General features: G+C 44.3%; 1 protein-coding gene across 1 annotated transcript in view; it reads left to right on the top strand.

The window, feature by feature from the left end:
- The window catches only part of LOC139835571 (uncharacterized), a 34,455-nt gene that overhangs the window by 396 nt on the left and 21,722 nt on the right, over positions 1–12,337 (top strand). Inside the window, exon 2 of the mRNA XM_071825434.1 lies at positions 2,302–2,534. Coding sequence (XP_071681535.1) covers positions 2,302–2,534 — 233 coding nt within the window. The remainder of the gene's footprint in view (positions 1–2,301; positions 2,535–12,337) is intronic.

Raw genomic sequence — 12,337 nt, 5'->3', positions numbered from 1 at the left:
AAATTAGTATCTTAAAAGTTAAAAGTTAAAAATCAAAAGTAGAAAGATGAACGGTAACAACAGACCATTGAATCCCATCTTTTTCTCGTAAATCTTCTAAAACGTGGTCTTTTCAAGGTGTATATTTTCTATTTTTTTTGTTCCTAAAACTATTTTTGAAATGGCTTTAAAACAACCAGGAAATAAAAACAGAAAATTGTTTTGTATATAAAAAAAAGGAAAACCATCCAGCCAGGCCAAGTGGCCCAACTTCCAGACATTGAGCCCACCAAGCCCACGGCCCAACCGGTGGAGAAACCCTAGAGACTCCCTGACATTCTTCCTTTCCCACCCCCGCCGCCGGCCACTTTTCCGGAAAACCCCCTCCACCTCTTATCCTCACCTCACCCCTGCCTCTCGCTCGCTTCTCTTCTCCCCAGAGGCCAGGAGACGCCCGAGCCGCTCCCCGCGCCCGAGTGCCCCACTCCGCCTCCTCGAGTCGCCCCGCAGCGCCTCTCTCGCTATCGCCCTCCCTGCTTCCCCGCCAGGGCAGTCTCATGCTCGCGCCGCGGGTGCGAGCTCCAGCGTCGGCGAGCCGCCGCCGTCGGCCTCCTGCGCCAAAGGCTGTCCCGAGCTTCCCCTTCTCGTTCTCGTCGCTCCTCAACTCACGAGCGCGCCGCGTCTGCACCAGGCCGCGCCTCCGCTCTAGCTCCGGCAGTCGCCTCTACGAGCAGAAGAACGTCCTCGACTGCCAAGCCCTACCTACGCGCCACCGTCGTCCTGTGCCTCGTGGAGCTCCGTCCCCAGCAGATTTCAGACCAATCAATGGTGTGGTACTTGATTCACCTTGCTGATATTTCAGGCAAATTCCAATGTATATAAACCGGTGGCACTCGTTGTAAGGAAACGATGTGGGACTATTCGATTGTATGTTTTCTGGATGGATTCGTTCTAGTCGCTTGTGAATTTCTCTTATGGGCCTGATTTGAGAAAAAATCGTGGTCGCATGGCAGCGTTTGCTGGCGTGTGAGAAGAAAATACGACGAACCACGAACCGGTACGGTGGCATCTCGCTGTAATATGTATTTTGGTGGGAGGGTAAAACGGTCCAAAAAAAAGTTGGACGAAAATTTTGGCAGAAACCTTAGCTCATTTATTATTAGGTATAGACTAGGAAACGTGCCCGTGCGTTGCAACGGGATAGAAAAATAATAAATTGTGAATCTATTTTACACTGCAGGCACAATGAAAGTTTGAATGTATCTATACGAATGGTGTAAGTATATTATTATAAGAGGACTTTACTACAAAGAAATCAGTATATAGCCATCGGTCAAAAGAATTTCCCACAAAAACCTCGAGACCTTCTTATCCTCTGTCATGTCCATCATACTGATCAGAATGTTCAAGAAGCTAATTTTGTGGAAATGGGTCAAGGGATCACGCGTAGCAATTGGTAGCCAAGCAAGCACCATCCTTCTAGACTGTCTCCTCCCTTGCTCGGATGTTAGGCATCGCCTCGCTTCTGTTAAGTACCTCCATGTTCAAATGCGCATAGTCTTACCCTACCACGCATCACCATATCTCCTCGCTTTTGTCAAGTCGCGCTGCAGAAAAAAACAATATCAAATAGTTTTATGCTTTTAACTAAAAAAAATCACCCATGTCATTCGGTGTACATATTAAGCATCATAATTCAATGGTTAATAGTAAAAAATAACTTGTGTGGCAGTGAAAGCTTTGTTGCTCACACTACATCAAAGGTTTGTTCGTTGGATGGTTTTTGATCACATCTTCGTTGTGGGCAACACCATCGGCAGTGGATTGAATCTGTTTTAGAATCGGTTTGGCCTTGGCCTCCAGGACATGATCCTCTACGAACAACAACAAATATCTGCCACACATTGAAAGATCAACCGACATCTTTCAATGTTTTACAACAAAGTATTATGATGAGGAATTTTTTTAAATTACTATCCAGTATATAGAAAAATAAGATGATTTCCAGATCCATCATTTAGTATGATTGCAGTAAGTAAACCAGTAACATGTAGATGCGAACAACTCACATCTTCTTGAAGTGACTACATATGCTTCTTCTTGAAAGCCTGCCAACCGAGTAACCAAGCAAGAGTAAGAAACAGATAGTGCTTTTTATGGTCTAAATAGTGACGAGCAATATATACATGCAATAACTATATTAGCAAACACTTTCTAATGTTTCTATACCAATAGCGTCATACAGTTACGCGGGGAACGGTACAAAGGTCATATTGGCTGGTAACTGCGACTGATATATGTGGCATGGAATTCACTTGTCAGGATCACTGAACTCCAAAATAAATGGTGACACAGCTGCACACGACAATATGCAGCAAAGAAACTTCTCGTCCCCGGCGTGGCTGACGCAGGAGACTGCGAGCACAAGCGGACTCGAGCTGCTCGACGCGCCTCGGGAGGTCCTCGACGGCGTCGCGCTCGGTGAGCGCTGCGCGCCCATCCCGGCGGCCTCAGCCCAGCCGTCCGGCGAAGGACGCCAACGTGATGGAGGGCTGGTCTCGAACTGATCGTCTCGTTCACCCTGGTGGTTTGCGACTTTCATCTATGTTACATGACCGGACGTCAAACTTTTGTGCTCCATGCAGCTGTGGAACCTGCTAATTACAAAGTACTTCTCCACTACCATTATCCTGATGCATGTCCTTTCTTTCCACTATATATATCTCTCCTCCATGGCTGCTCATCTCTAGAGCTCCATATCCTTGCGTTGGAGTTCTGATTTTGCTATAAAAACGGCCGCTGCCACGGGAGACACATGGAAAGAGTGGCAAAGCGTACCACGAATCAATCTCGGCAGGATAGGAGGTCCCGGACTTGCATCATCGAAAGCTAGAGCATCTTGTTTCCAAAAAAAATCTCGAGCACAGGAGGCTTTGCGCGGCCGTGGCAGACTGGCAGTTGACCCAACCCTCGTCTGCATGAAATCCGGCCTCCAACGCTAGGTGCCGCGCCGCCGTGATAAGAAACGACTGTAACGGGCACCGACGTGATCTGCACAACAACCACCATAACTTTTGCGCACAGATCGAAGCAACAGAACTTGTGACTTTCTTCCGCCTCGTTGACGATAGTTGGCATGCAGGTCACGCACGACAGTATTATTGCACGACAGTATTATTGCCGGAACCCGTCTGGGCGACACCGATGAGGTTGCGCCCCGCAGACTGAGCAGCACAGAGGCCATCTGGTTTGGCGTCGTCGTCCTGTACCCGTCTTGGTCGATGCCGCCGCGGAGCAGCTCGGTGCCGTAGTGACCAACCAACGCTTCATGGCGGCAGCGGCGGTTCAGGAGGACGTGCGTGCAGTGGAGAGGACGTCGGTTGGTTGGACCATACTGTGAAGTTTTCGTGGGGCGGGTCGATCTAGTCGTGGTTGTTATATAGGATGCTCTATACTCCGTAGAACGGATTGGTTTCCAACACGAATAGATCCCTAGCTAACAGGCACGCGATGGGAACGCACGAATAGACGGATTGTTTTTCCTTTTTTTTTATCAAGTTCAGGACCTGGTACAAATTAAACGGAGTACACCTCGAATCCTCCATCCTTTTTCTTTCCAACACGTGTACCAACCGACCCAGAAAGAGGAGTATTTCTTCCCGACGAGTGCTATGTCTTTCCGTATACGTTCTGTTTTTTGGAAGGCGAGGTACGAAGCGTTTTCTTGACTTGCCGGTGGCAGGTGGTGTAAATTACACGAAAATTAGGGGCAATAAAAGACGGACCAACAAGAAACCTTATTTTCTTTATTATTAGGTATAGAATAAAGGTCGCCGAAAGTGATTTTGTCTCCCGAGCCCAGTGCTCATGATATATTAGAAAATTCACGAATTCATATTTACAGATTTTGGAAAATTATGAAACAGAATTCTAAAAGTAGGCAACGGGTTATATTTCACTAAGTACAAAATCTCAATTTAAAATGTTTTATATTTTGAGGTACATAAAAATAATAAAGTTTATCTTTTTTAGAGATTTGGAATCAGTATGTTCAGATCTACACTTTTATTTTATTTTATTTAGCCCAAACTACACGTTGTTTCCAATTGTAAATCTTGCTACATCATGATTTCTTTCAGAATTTTTTAAAACTTAGAAATATTATTTCAATTTTTTAATGAAGAGATCACTAGTGCTCATGTGCACCAAAGATATCCTTTGTTTCGTTTGAAATGCATATGGGGTGTTTCTGCAACGACTCCATAGGTAAGACGTGACGAGCTCAGTTTTGTTTTTTTTTACATATGGAGGTTGTTTCCGAGAACTCCGCATATGCCTTTTACAGAGGACTTCGCGTCCTATACATATACAATCAAAGTAGCAGGAGTTCAAAAACAATGGTAAGCACGCTACATTTTTTCACACATAGAAGTTCTCATGACAACATAATGCAACAATAGTAAGCAAACAAGCATGGTGACAAGCTTCATTTAATATCCAAACACGTTGTGGGCACAAATATTAACCATAAGATAGTAATAATCTTATGTATTTGCTGCCATGTACAAGTGCATAGTTGTTACAAGGAGAAGTTATAAATATCGTAGAACCAATCCTCGTATCAACTACCGCACTTATATATGGACGACTTGGCTTAGAAAAACGTATACACAGGTGTTCGATGAAATAACAGACACTAGAAATCTTAGGAACACACTGTACGCACTTACAGATCGAAGCAAGAACTAAGCAAAACAATTATACTCTTACAGATCAGCAAGACCTAAGCAAATCTACTCTACTATTATAGATTAAAGCAAGACCTTACATATCACAACATAAACTTAGCAAAAAACACTAAAAGTTCAGATCGAAGCAACAAACTAAGGTAAACTACTTTAGGTCTTACAGATCAAAGCAACAAGTAAGCAAAACAAGTAGATCGAACCAAAAACTCTACACACACCAGCAGCAGCCTTAGTGTAGATCTAAGATAGGGTTGGGAGGTACTGAAAGTGCATTTCATGATCTCAAAGGTTTTGTGTGTTTGTCAACAACACCGGTGACAATCTAACTGTGTGCTAAGTGAGTTACAGGTATAGAAAAGATATCATCTGATAAATCTCGACCCACTCAAAAAGGAAGAAAAGAGAAGCTGAAGAAATTCCTTGGCTGGCACTGCCGGTGATGTTGGGTCGGCACTGCCGGTGGTTGCACCCGGCACTGCCGGTGGATGCACCCCGGCACTGCCGGCGGTTCAACCCCGGCACTGCCGGTCTGCGTGTCGACCAGCTGGTTCTTGTGGTGGCCGACACTGCCGCCGTCTCAGGGCCGGCACTGCCGGCGATAACGTTCCAACGGGCAGAAAAGTGGGTGGGGTATAAATAGGACCCTTCCCCTACCTTGGAATGTTGCTCAAACCCTAAAGTCTTTCTCCATCATTGTTGAGCCACCAAGAACACCAAAATCATCAGATCTCCTCCCTCAACCACCCAAATCCCTTGTGCTTTGGAGAATCGAAGGAGAAGATTGATGCGTGCAGTTGACACGTCCGTTGGAACCCCAAGAGAAAGGTGTGATGCGCACAGCGGCAAGTTTCCCTCAGTAAGAAACCAAGGTTTAATCGAACCAGTAGGAGTCAAGAAGCACGTTGAAGGTTGATGGCGGCGGGATGTAGTGCGGCGCAACACCAGAGATTCCGGCGCCAACGTGGAACCTGCACAACACAACCAAAGTACTTTGCCCCAACGAAACAGTGAGGTTGTCAATCTCACCGGCTTGCTGTAACAAAGGATTAGATGTATAGTGTGGAAGATGATTGTTTGCGTAAAACAAGAGAACAATATTGCAGTAGATTGTATTTCAGTATAGAGAATTGGACCGGGGTCCACAGTTCACTAGAGGTGTCTCTCCCATAAGATAAACAGCATGTTGGGTGAACAAATTACAGTTGGGCAATTGACAAATAAAGAGGGCATGACCATGCACATACATATTATGATGAGTATTGTGAGATTTAATTGGGCATTACGACAAAGTACATAGACCGCTATCCAGCATGCATCTATGCCTAAAAAGTCCACCTTCAGGTTATCATCCGAACCCTCCGTATTAAGTTGCTAACAACAGACAATTGCATTAAGTATTGCGCGTAATATAATCGGTAACTACATCCTCGAACATAGCACCAATGTTTTATCCCTAGTGGCAACAAAGACATCCATAATCTTAGAGGTTTCTGTCACTCCCGCATTCACGGAGACATGAACCCACTATCGAGCATAAATACTCCCTCTTGGAGTTACAAGCATCTACTTGGCCAGAGCATCTACTAGTAACGGAGAGCATGCAAGATCATAAACAACACATAGACATAACTTTGATAATCAACATAACATAGTATTCTCTATTCATCGGATCCCAACAAACGCAACATATAGAATTACAGATAGATGATCTTGATCATGTTAGGCAGCTCACAAGATCCGACAATTAAGCACAATGGGGAGAAGACAACCATCTAGCTACTGCTATGGACCCATAGTCCAGGGGTGAACTACTCACTCATCACTCCGGAGGCGACCATGGCGGCGTAGAGTCCTCCGGGAGATGATTCCCCTCTCCGGCAGGGTGCCGGAGGCGATCTCCTGAATCCCCCTAGATGGGATTGGCGGCGGCGGTGTCTCTGGAAGGTTTTCCGTATCGTGGCTCTCGGTACTGGGGGTTTCGCGACGGAGGCTTTAAGTAGGCGGAAGGGCAGGTCAAGAGGCGGCACGAGGGGCCCACACTACAGGCCGGCGCGGCCAGGGCTTGGGCCGCGCCGCCCTGTAGTCTGGCCACCTCGTGGCCCCACTTCGTCTCCTCTTCGGTCTTCTGGAAGCTTCGTGGCAAAATAGGACCCTGGGCGTTGATTTCGTCCAATTCCGAGAATATTTCTTTACTAGGATTTCTGAAACCAAAAACAGCAGAAAACAGCAACTGGCTCTTCGGCATCTTGTTAATAGGTTAGTTCCAGGAAATGCACGAATATGACATAAAGTGTGCATAAAACATGTAGATATCATCAATAATGTGGCATAGAACATAAGAAATTATCGATACGTCGGAGACGTATCAGCATCCCCAAGCTTAGTTCTGCTCGTCCCGAGCAGGTAAAACGATAACAAAGATAATTTCTGGAGTGACATGCCATCATAACCTTGATCATACTATTTGTAAAGCATATGTAGTGAATGCAGCGATCAAAACAATGTAAATGACATGAGTAAACAAGTGAATCATAAAGCAAAGACTTTTCATGAATAGTACTTCAAGACAAGCATCAATAAGTCTTGCATAAGAGTTAACTCATAAGGCAATAATTCAAAGTAAAGGCATTGAAGCAACATAAAGGAAGATTAAGTTTCAGCGGTTGCTTTCAACTTGTAACATGTATATCTCATAGATAATTGTCAACATAGAGTAATATAATAAGTGCAATATGCAAGTATGTAGGTGTAGGATAACGTTGCATAGAAAACAAAAATTTTCCTACGGCGAACACGCAATCCAAGCCAAGATGCAATCTAGAAGACGGTAGCAACGAGGGGGTATCGAGTCTCACCCTTGAAGAGATTCCAAAGCCTACAAGATGAGGCTCTTGTTGCTGCGGTAGACGATCACTTGCCGCTTGCAAAAGCGCGTAGAAGATCTTGATCACGATCGGTTCCGGCGCCACGAACGGGCAGCACCTCCGTACTCGGTCACACGTTCGGTTGTTGATGAAGACGACGTCCACCTCCCCGTTCCAGCGGGCAGCGGAAGTAGTAGCTCCTCTTGAATCCGACAGCACGACGGCGTGGTGTCGGTGGCGGTGTAGAAGTCCAGCGGAGCTTCGCTAAGCTACGCGGGCAATATGAAGTGGAGGAGCAAAGCTAGGGTTTGGGAGGGGGTGGCCGGCCACTCAAGGGGGGCGGCCAAGCTATGGTCTTGGGGTTGGCCGGCCCCCTCCCTTGGCCCCTCATTATATAGGTGGATCCCAAGTGTTGGTGTCCAAGTCTTCGAATAAGACCCGAAACCAAAACCTTCCATAGGAGGGGGAAACCTAGCCCAACTAGGACTCCCACCCAAAGGTGGGATTCCCACCTCCCATGTGGGGGGTGGCCGGCCCCCTATGGTGGAGTCCACTTGGGACTCCACCCCATCTAGGGCTGGCCGGCCATGGAGGTGGAGTCCCTTGTGGACTCCACCTTCCTTGGTGGTTTCTTCCGGACTTTTCTAGAACCTTCTAGAACCTTCCATAGAACCTTCCGCGACATTTTATTTCACATAAAATGACATCCTATATATGAATCTTATTCTCGGACCATTCGGAACTCCTCGTGATGTCCGGGATCTCATCCGGGACTCCGAACAAATATTCGAACTCCATTCCATAATTCAAGTGCTACCATTTCAACATCCAACTTTAAGTGTGTCACCCTACGGTTCGAGAACTATGCGGACATGGTTGAGTACTCACTCCGACCAATAACCAACAGCGGGATCTGGAGATCCATAATGGCTCCCACATATTCAACGATGACTTTAGTGATCGAATGAACCATACACATATATTACCAATTCCCTTTGTCTCGCGATATTTTACTTGTCCGAGGTTTGATCTTCGGTATCACTCTATACCTTGTTCAACCTCGTCTCCTGACAAGTACTCTTTACTCGTACCGTGGTATGTGGTCTCTTATGAACTCATTCATATGCTTGCAAGACATTAGACGACATTCCACCGAGAGGGCCCAGAGTATATCTATCCGTCATCGGGATGGACAAATCCCACCGTTGATCCATATGCCTCAACTCATACTTTCCTGGATACTTAATCCCACCTTTATAGCCACCCATTTACGCGGTGGTGTTTGGTGTAATCAAAGTACCTTTCCGGTATAAGTGATTTACATGATCTCATGGTCATAAGGACTAGGTAACTATGTATCGAAAGCTTATAGCAAATAACTTAATGACGAGATCTTATGCTACGCTTAATTGGGTGTGTCCATTATATCATTCACACAATGACATAACCTTGTTATTAATAACATCCAATGTTCATGATTATGAAACTAATCATCCATTAATCAACAAGCTAGTTTAAGAGGCATACTAGGGACTTCTTGTTTGTCTACATATCACACATGTACTAATGTTTCGGTTAATACAATTCTAGCATGATATATAAACATTTATCATAAACATAAAGATATAAATAATAACCACTTTATTATTGCCTCTAGGGCATATCTCCTTGATCTCCCACTTGCACTAGAGTCAATAATCTAGATTACATTGTAATATACCTAACACCCATGGCATTACGGTGTTGGTCATGCTTTGCCCTAGGGAGAGCTTTAGTCAACGGATCTGCTACATTCAGATCGTGTGTACTTTGCAAATCTTTACTTCTCCATCTTTGATGTACTCGCGAATCGAGTGGTAACGCAGCTTGATATGCTTCACCTCTTGTGTGACCTTGGCTCTTGTGCATTGGCGATGGCACCCATGTTATCACAAGGTAAATGATTAATGGGTCCAATGCACTAGGAACCACACCGAGCTCTACAATGAACCTCTTCATCCATACCGCTTCGATGAAGCCTCCGAAGCCGCTATGTACTCGATTCTCGTTGAAGACTTCGCCACCGTGCACCGCTTCGAGCTTGCCCACCCATCGCAAAGACCATTCAATATAAACACGTACCCAGATTGTGACTTAGAGTCATCGGGATCAGTGTTCCAACTTGCATCGGTGTAACCGTTTACAACGAGCTCTTGGTCACCTCCATAACAAAGAAACATATCCTTAGTTCTTTTCAAGTACTTCAGGATATTCTTGACCTGTCCAGTGTTCCATTCCCCGGATCACTTTGATATCTCGCTAGTCAAACTAACAAAGCATGTGCTATATCCGGTCTAGTACATAGCATGGCATACATGATAGATCCCATCGCCGAGGCATAGGGGATGTTACACATCCTTTCTCTTTCTTCTCGCCGTAGCCGGTCCTTGAGTTTTACTCAATACCTTGCCTGGTAACATTGGTAAGAACCCTTTCTTACTTTCGTCCATTCTAAACTTCTTTAGAATCTTGTCCAGATATGTACTGTGGATAGCCCTATTAGGCGTCTTGATCTATCTCTATAAATCTTGATGCCTAATATATATGATGCTTCACCAAGGTCTTTCATTGAAAAACTATTATTCAAATAACCCTTAACACCGCTTAATAGTTCTATATCATTCCCGATCAATAATATGTCATCTACATATAATATCGTGAATGCTACAGAGCTCCCACTCACTTTCTTGTAAATACAGGCCTCTCCATGACACTTTGTATAAACCCGAAGTCTTTGATCACCTTATCAAAGCGTCGGTTCCAACTTCTTGATGCTTGCTTCGGTCCATAAATTGAACGCTGAAGTTTGCATACTTTGTCGCATTTTTAGGATCGACAAAACCTTTGGGTTGTACCATATACAACTCTTCCTCAATGTCTCCATTAAGGAACGCCGTTTTGACATCCATCTCGCCAAATCTCATAATCGAAAAATGCAGCTATTGCTAACAAAATCCTCACAGATTTTAGCTTCGCTACAGTGAGAAAGTCTCATCGTAGTCAACTCCTTGAATTTGTCGGAAACCCTTTGCGACAAGTCGAGCTTTATAGACAGAATATTACCATCGCATCTGTTTTTCTCTTGAAGATCCATTTATTCTCGACAGCCTTTCGGCTATCGAGTAAGTCTACCAAAGTCCATACTTTGTTATCATACATGGATCCCATTTCGGATTTCATGGCTTCTTGCCATTTGTTGGAATACGGGCTCATCATCGCTTCTTCATACGTCGCAGGTCCTCATCATTGTTATCTACAATCATGACATTTAGACAAGGATCATACCAATCGGGGAGTGGCACGTTCCCTTGTCGATCTGCGAGGTTCGGTAGTTTCCTCGTTCGAAGTTTCATGATCATTATCATTAGCTTCCTCTCGTTGCGGTGTAGGCGGTACATGTACAACTTCCAGATCGCGCTACTCGATCAACGAGTATAGATTCATCAATCTCATCGAGTTCTACTTTTCTTCCAAATCACTTCTTTAGTGAGAAATTCTTTCTCAAGAAAGGTTCCGTTCTTAGCAACAAAGATTTTGCCTTCGGATTTGTGATAGAAAGTGTACCCTATAGTTTCCTTAGGGTATCCTATGAAGACGCATTTCTCCGCTTTGGGTTCTAGCTTGTCCGGTTGTAACTTCTTTACATAGGCTTCGCAACCCCAAACTTTCAGAACGTGACTTAGGTTTCTTATTAAACCATAATTCATACGGTGTCGTTTCTACGGATTTTGATGGTGCTCTATTTAAAGTGAATGCGGCTGTCTCTAATGCATAACTCCAAAATGATAACGGCAAATCTGTAAGAGACATCATACTACGAACCATATCTAAGAGAGTTCGATTACGACGTTCGGACACACCGTTTCGTTGAGGTGTTCCCGGCGGTGTCAATTGTGAAAGTATTCCGCATTTCTTTAAATGCATGCCAAACTCATAACTCAGATATTCACCTCCACGATCAGATCGTAGAAATTTGATCTTCTTGTTACGTTGATTTTCTACTTCACTTTGAAATTCCTTAAACTTCTCGAAAGTTTCGGATTTATGTTTCATGAAATAGATATACCCATATCTACTCAGATCATCTCGTGAAGGTTAGAACATAACGATAACCACCGCGCGATGCTACGCTCATTGGTCCACATACATCTCGTATGTATGATTTCCAATAAGTCAAGAGCTCGCTCCATCATACCAGAAAATGGAGTCTTTGTCATTTTACCCATTAGACATGCTTCGCATCTATCAAGTGACTCAAAGTCAAGTGATTCAAGTAATCCATCAGGATTGAGTTTCTTCATGCGTTTCACTCCAATATGACCAAGACGACAGTGCCACATATAAGTAGAATTATCATTAAGTTTAATTCGCTTAGCATCAATGTTATGTATATGCGTATCACTACTATCGAGATCTAATAGAAATAAGCCATTCTTTTGTGGTGCTCGACCATAAAAGATATTATTCATAAAAATAGAACAACCATTATTCTCAGACTTGAATGAATAACCGTCTTGCATTAAACAAGATCCAGGATATAATGTTCATGCTCAACGCAGTACATAATAGCAATTATTTAGGCTTAAAACTAATCCCGAAGGTAGATGTAGAGGAAGTGTGCCGACCGCGATCACATTGACCTTGGATCCGTTTCCAACGCGCATCGTTACTTCATCTTTCAAGCTTGTCGTTTATTCTTTAGTTCCT

The sequence above is a fragment of the Lolium perenne genome, chromosome 2, assembly GCF_019359855.2.
Source record: "Lolium perenne isolate Kyuss_39 chromosome 2, Kyuss_2.0, whole genome shotgun sequence".
NCBI classification, from domain to species: Eukaryota; Viridiplantae; Streptophyta; class Magnoliopsida; order Poales; family Poaceae; genus Lolium; species Lolium perenne.
The sequence above is the reverse complement of the archived record's forward strand: the minus strand, read 5'-3'. Positions and strand labels throughout refer to the sequence as shown.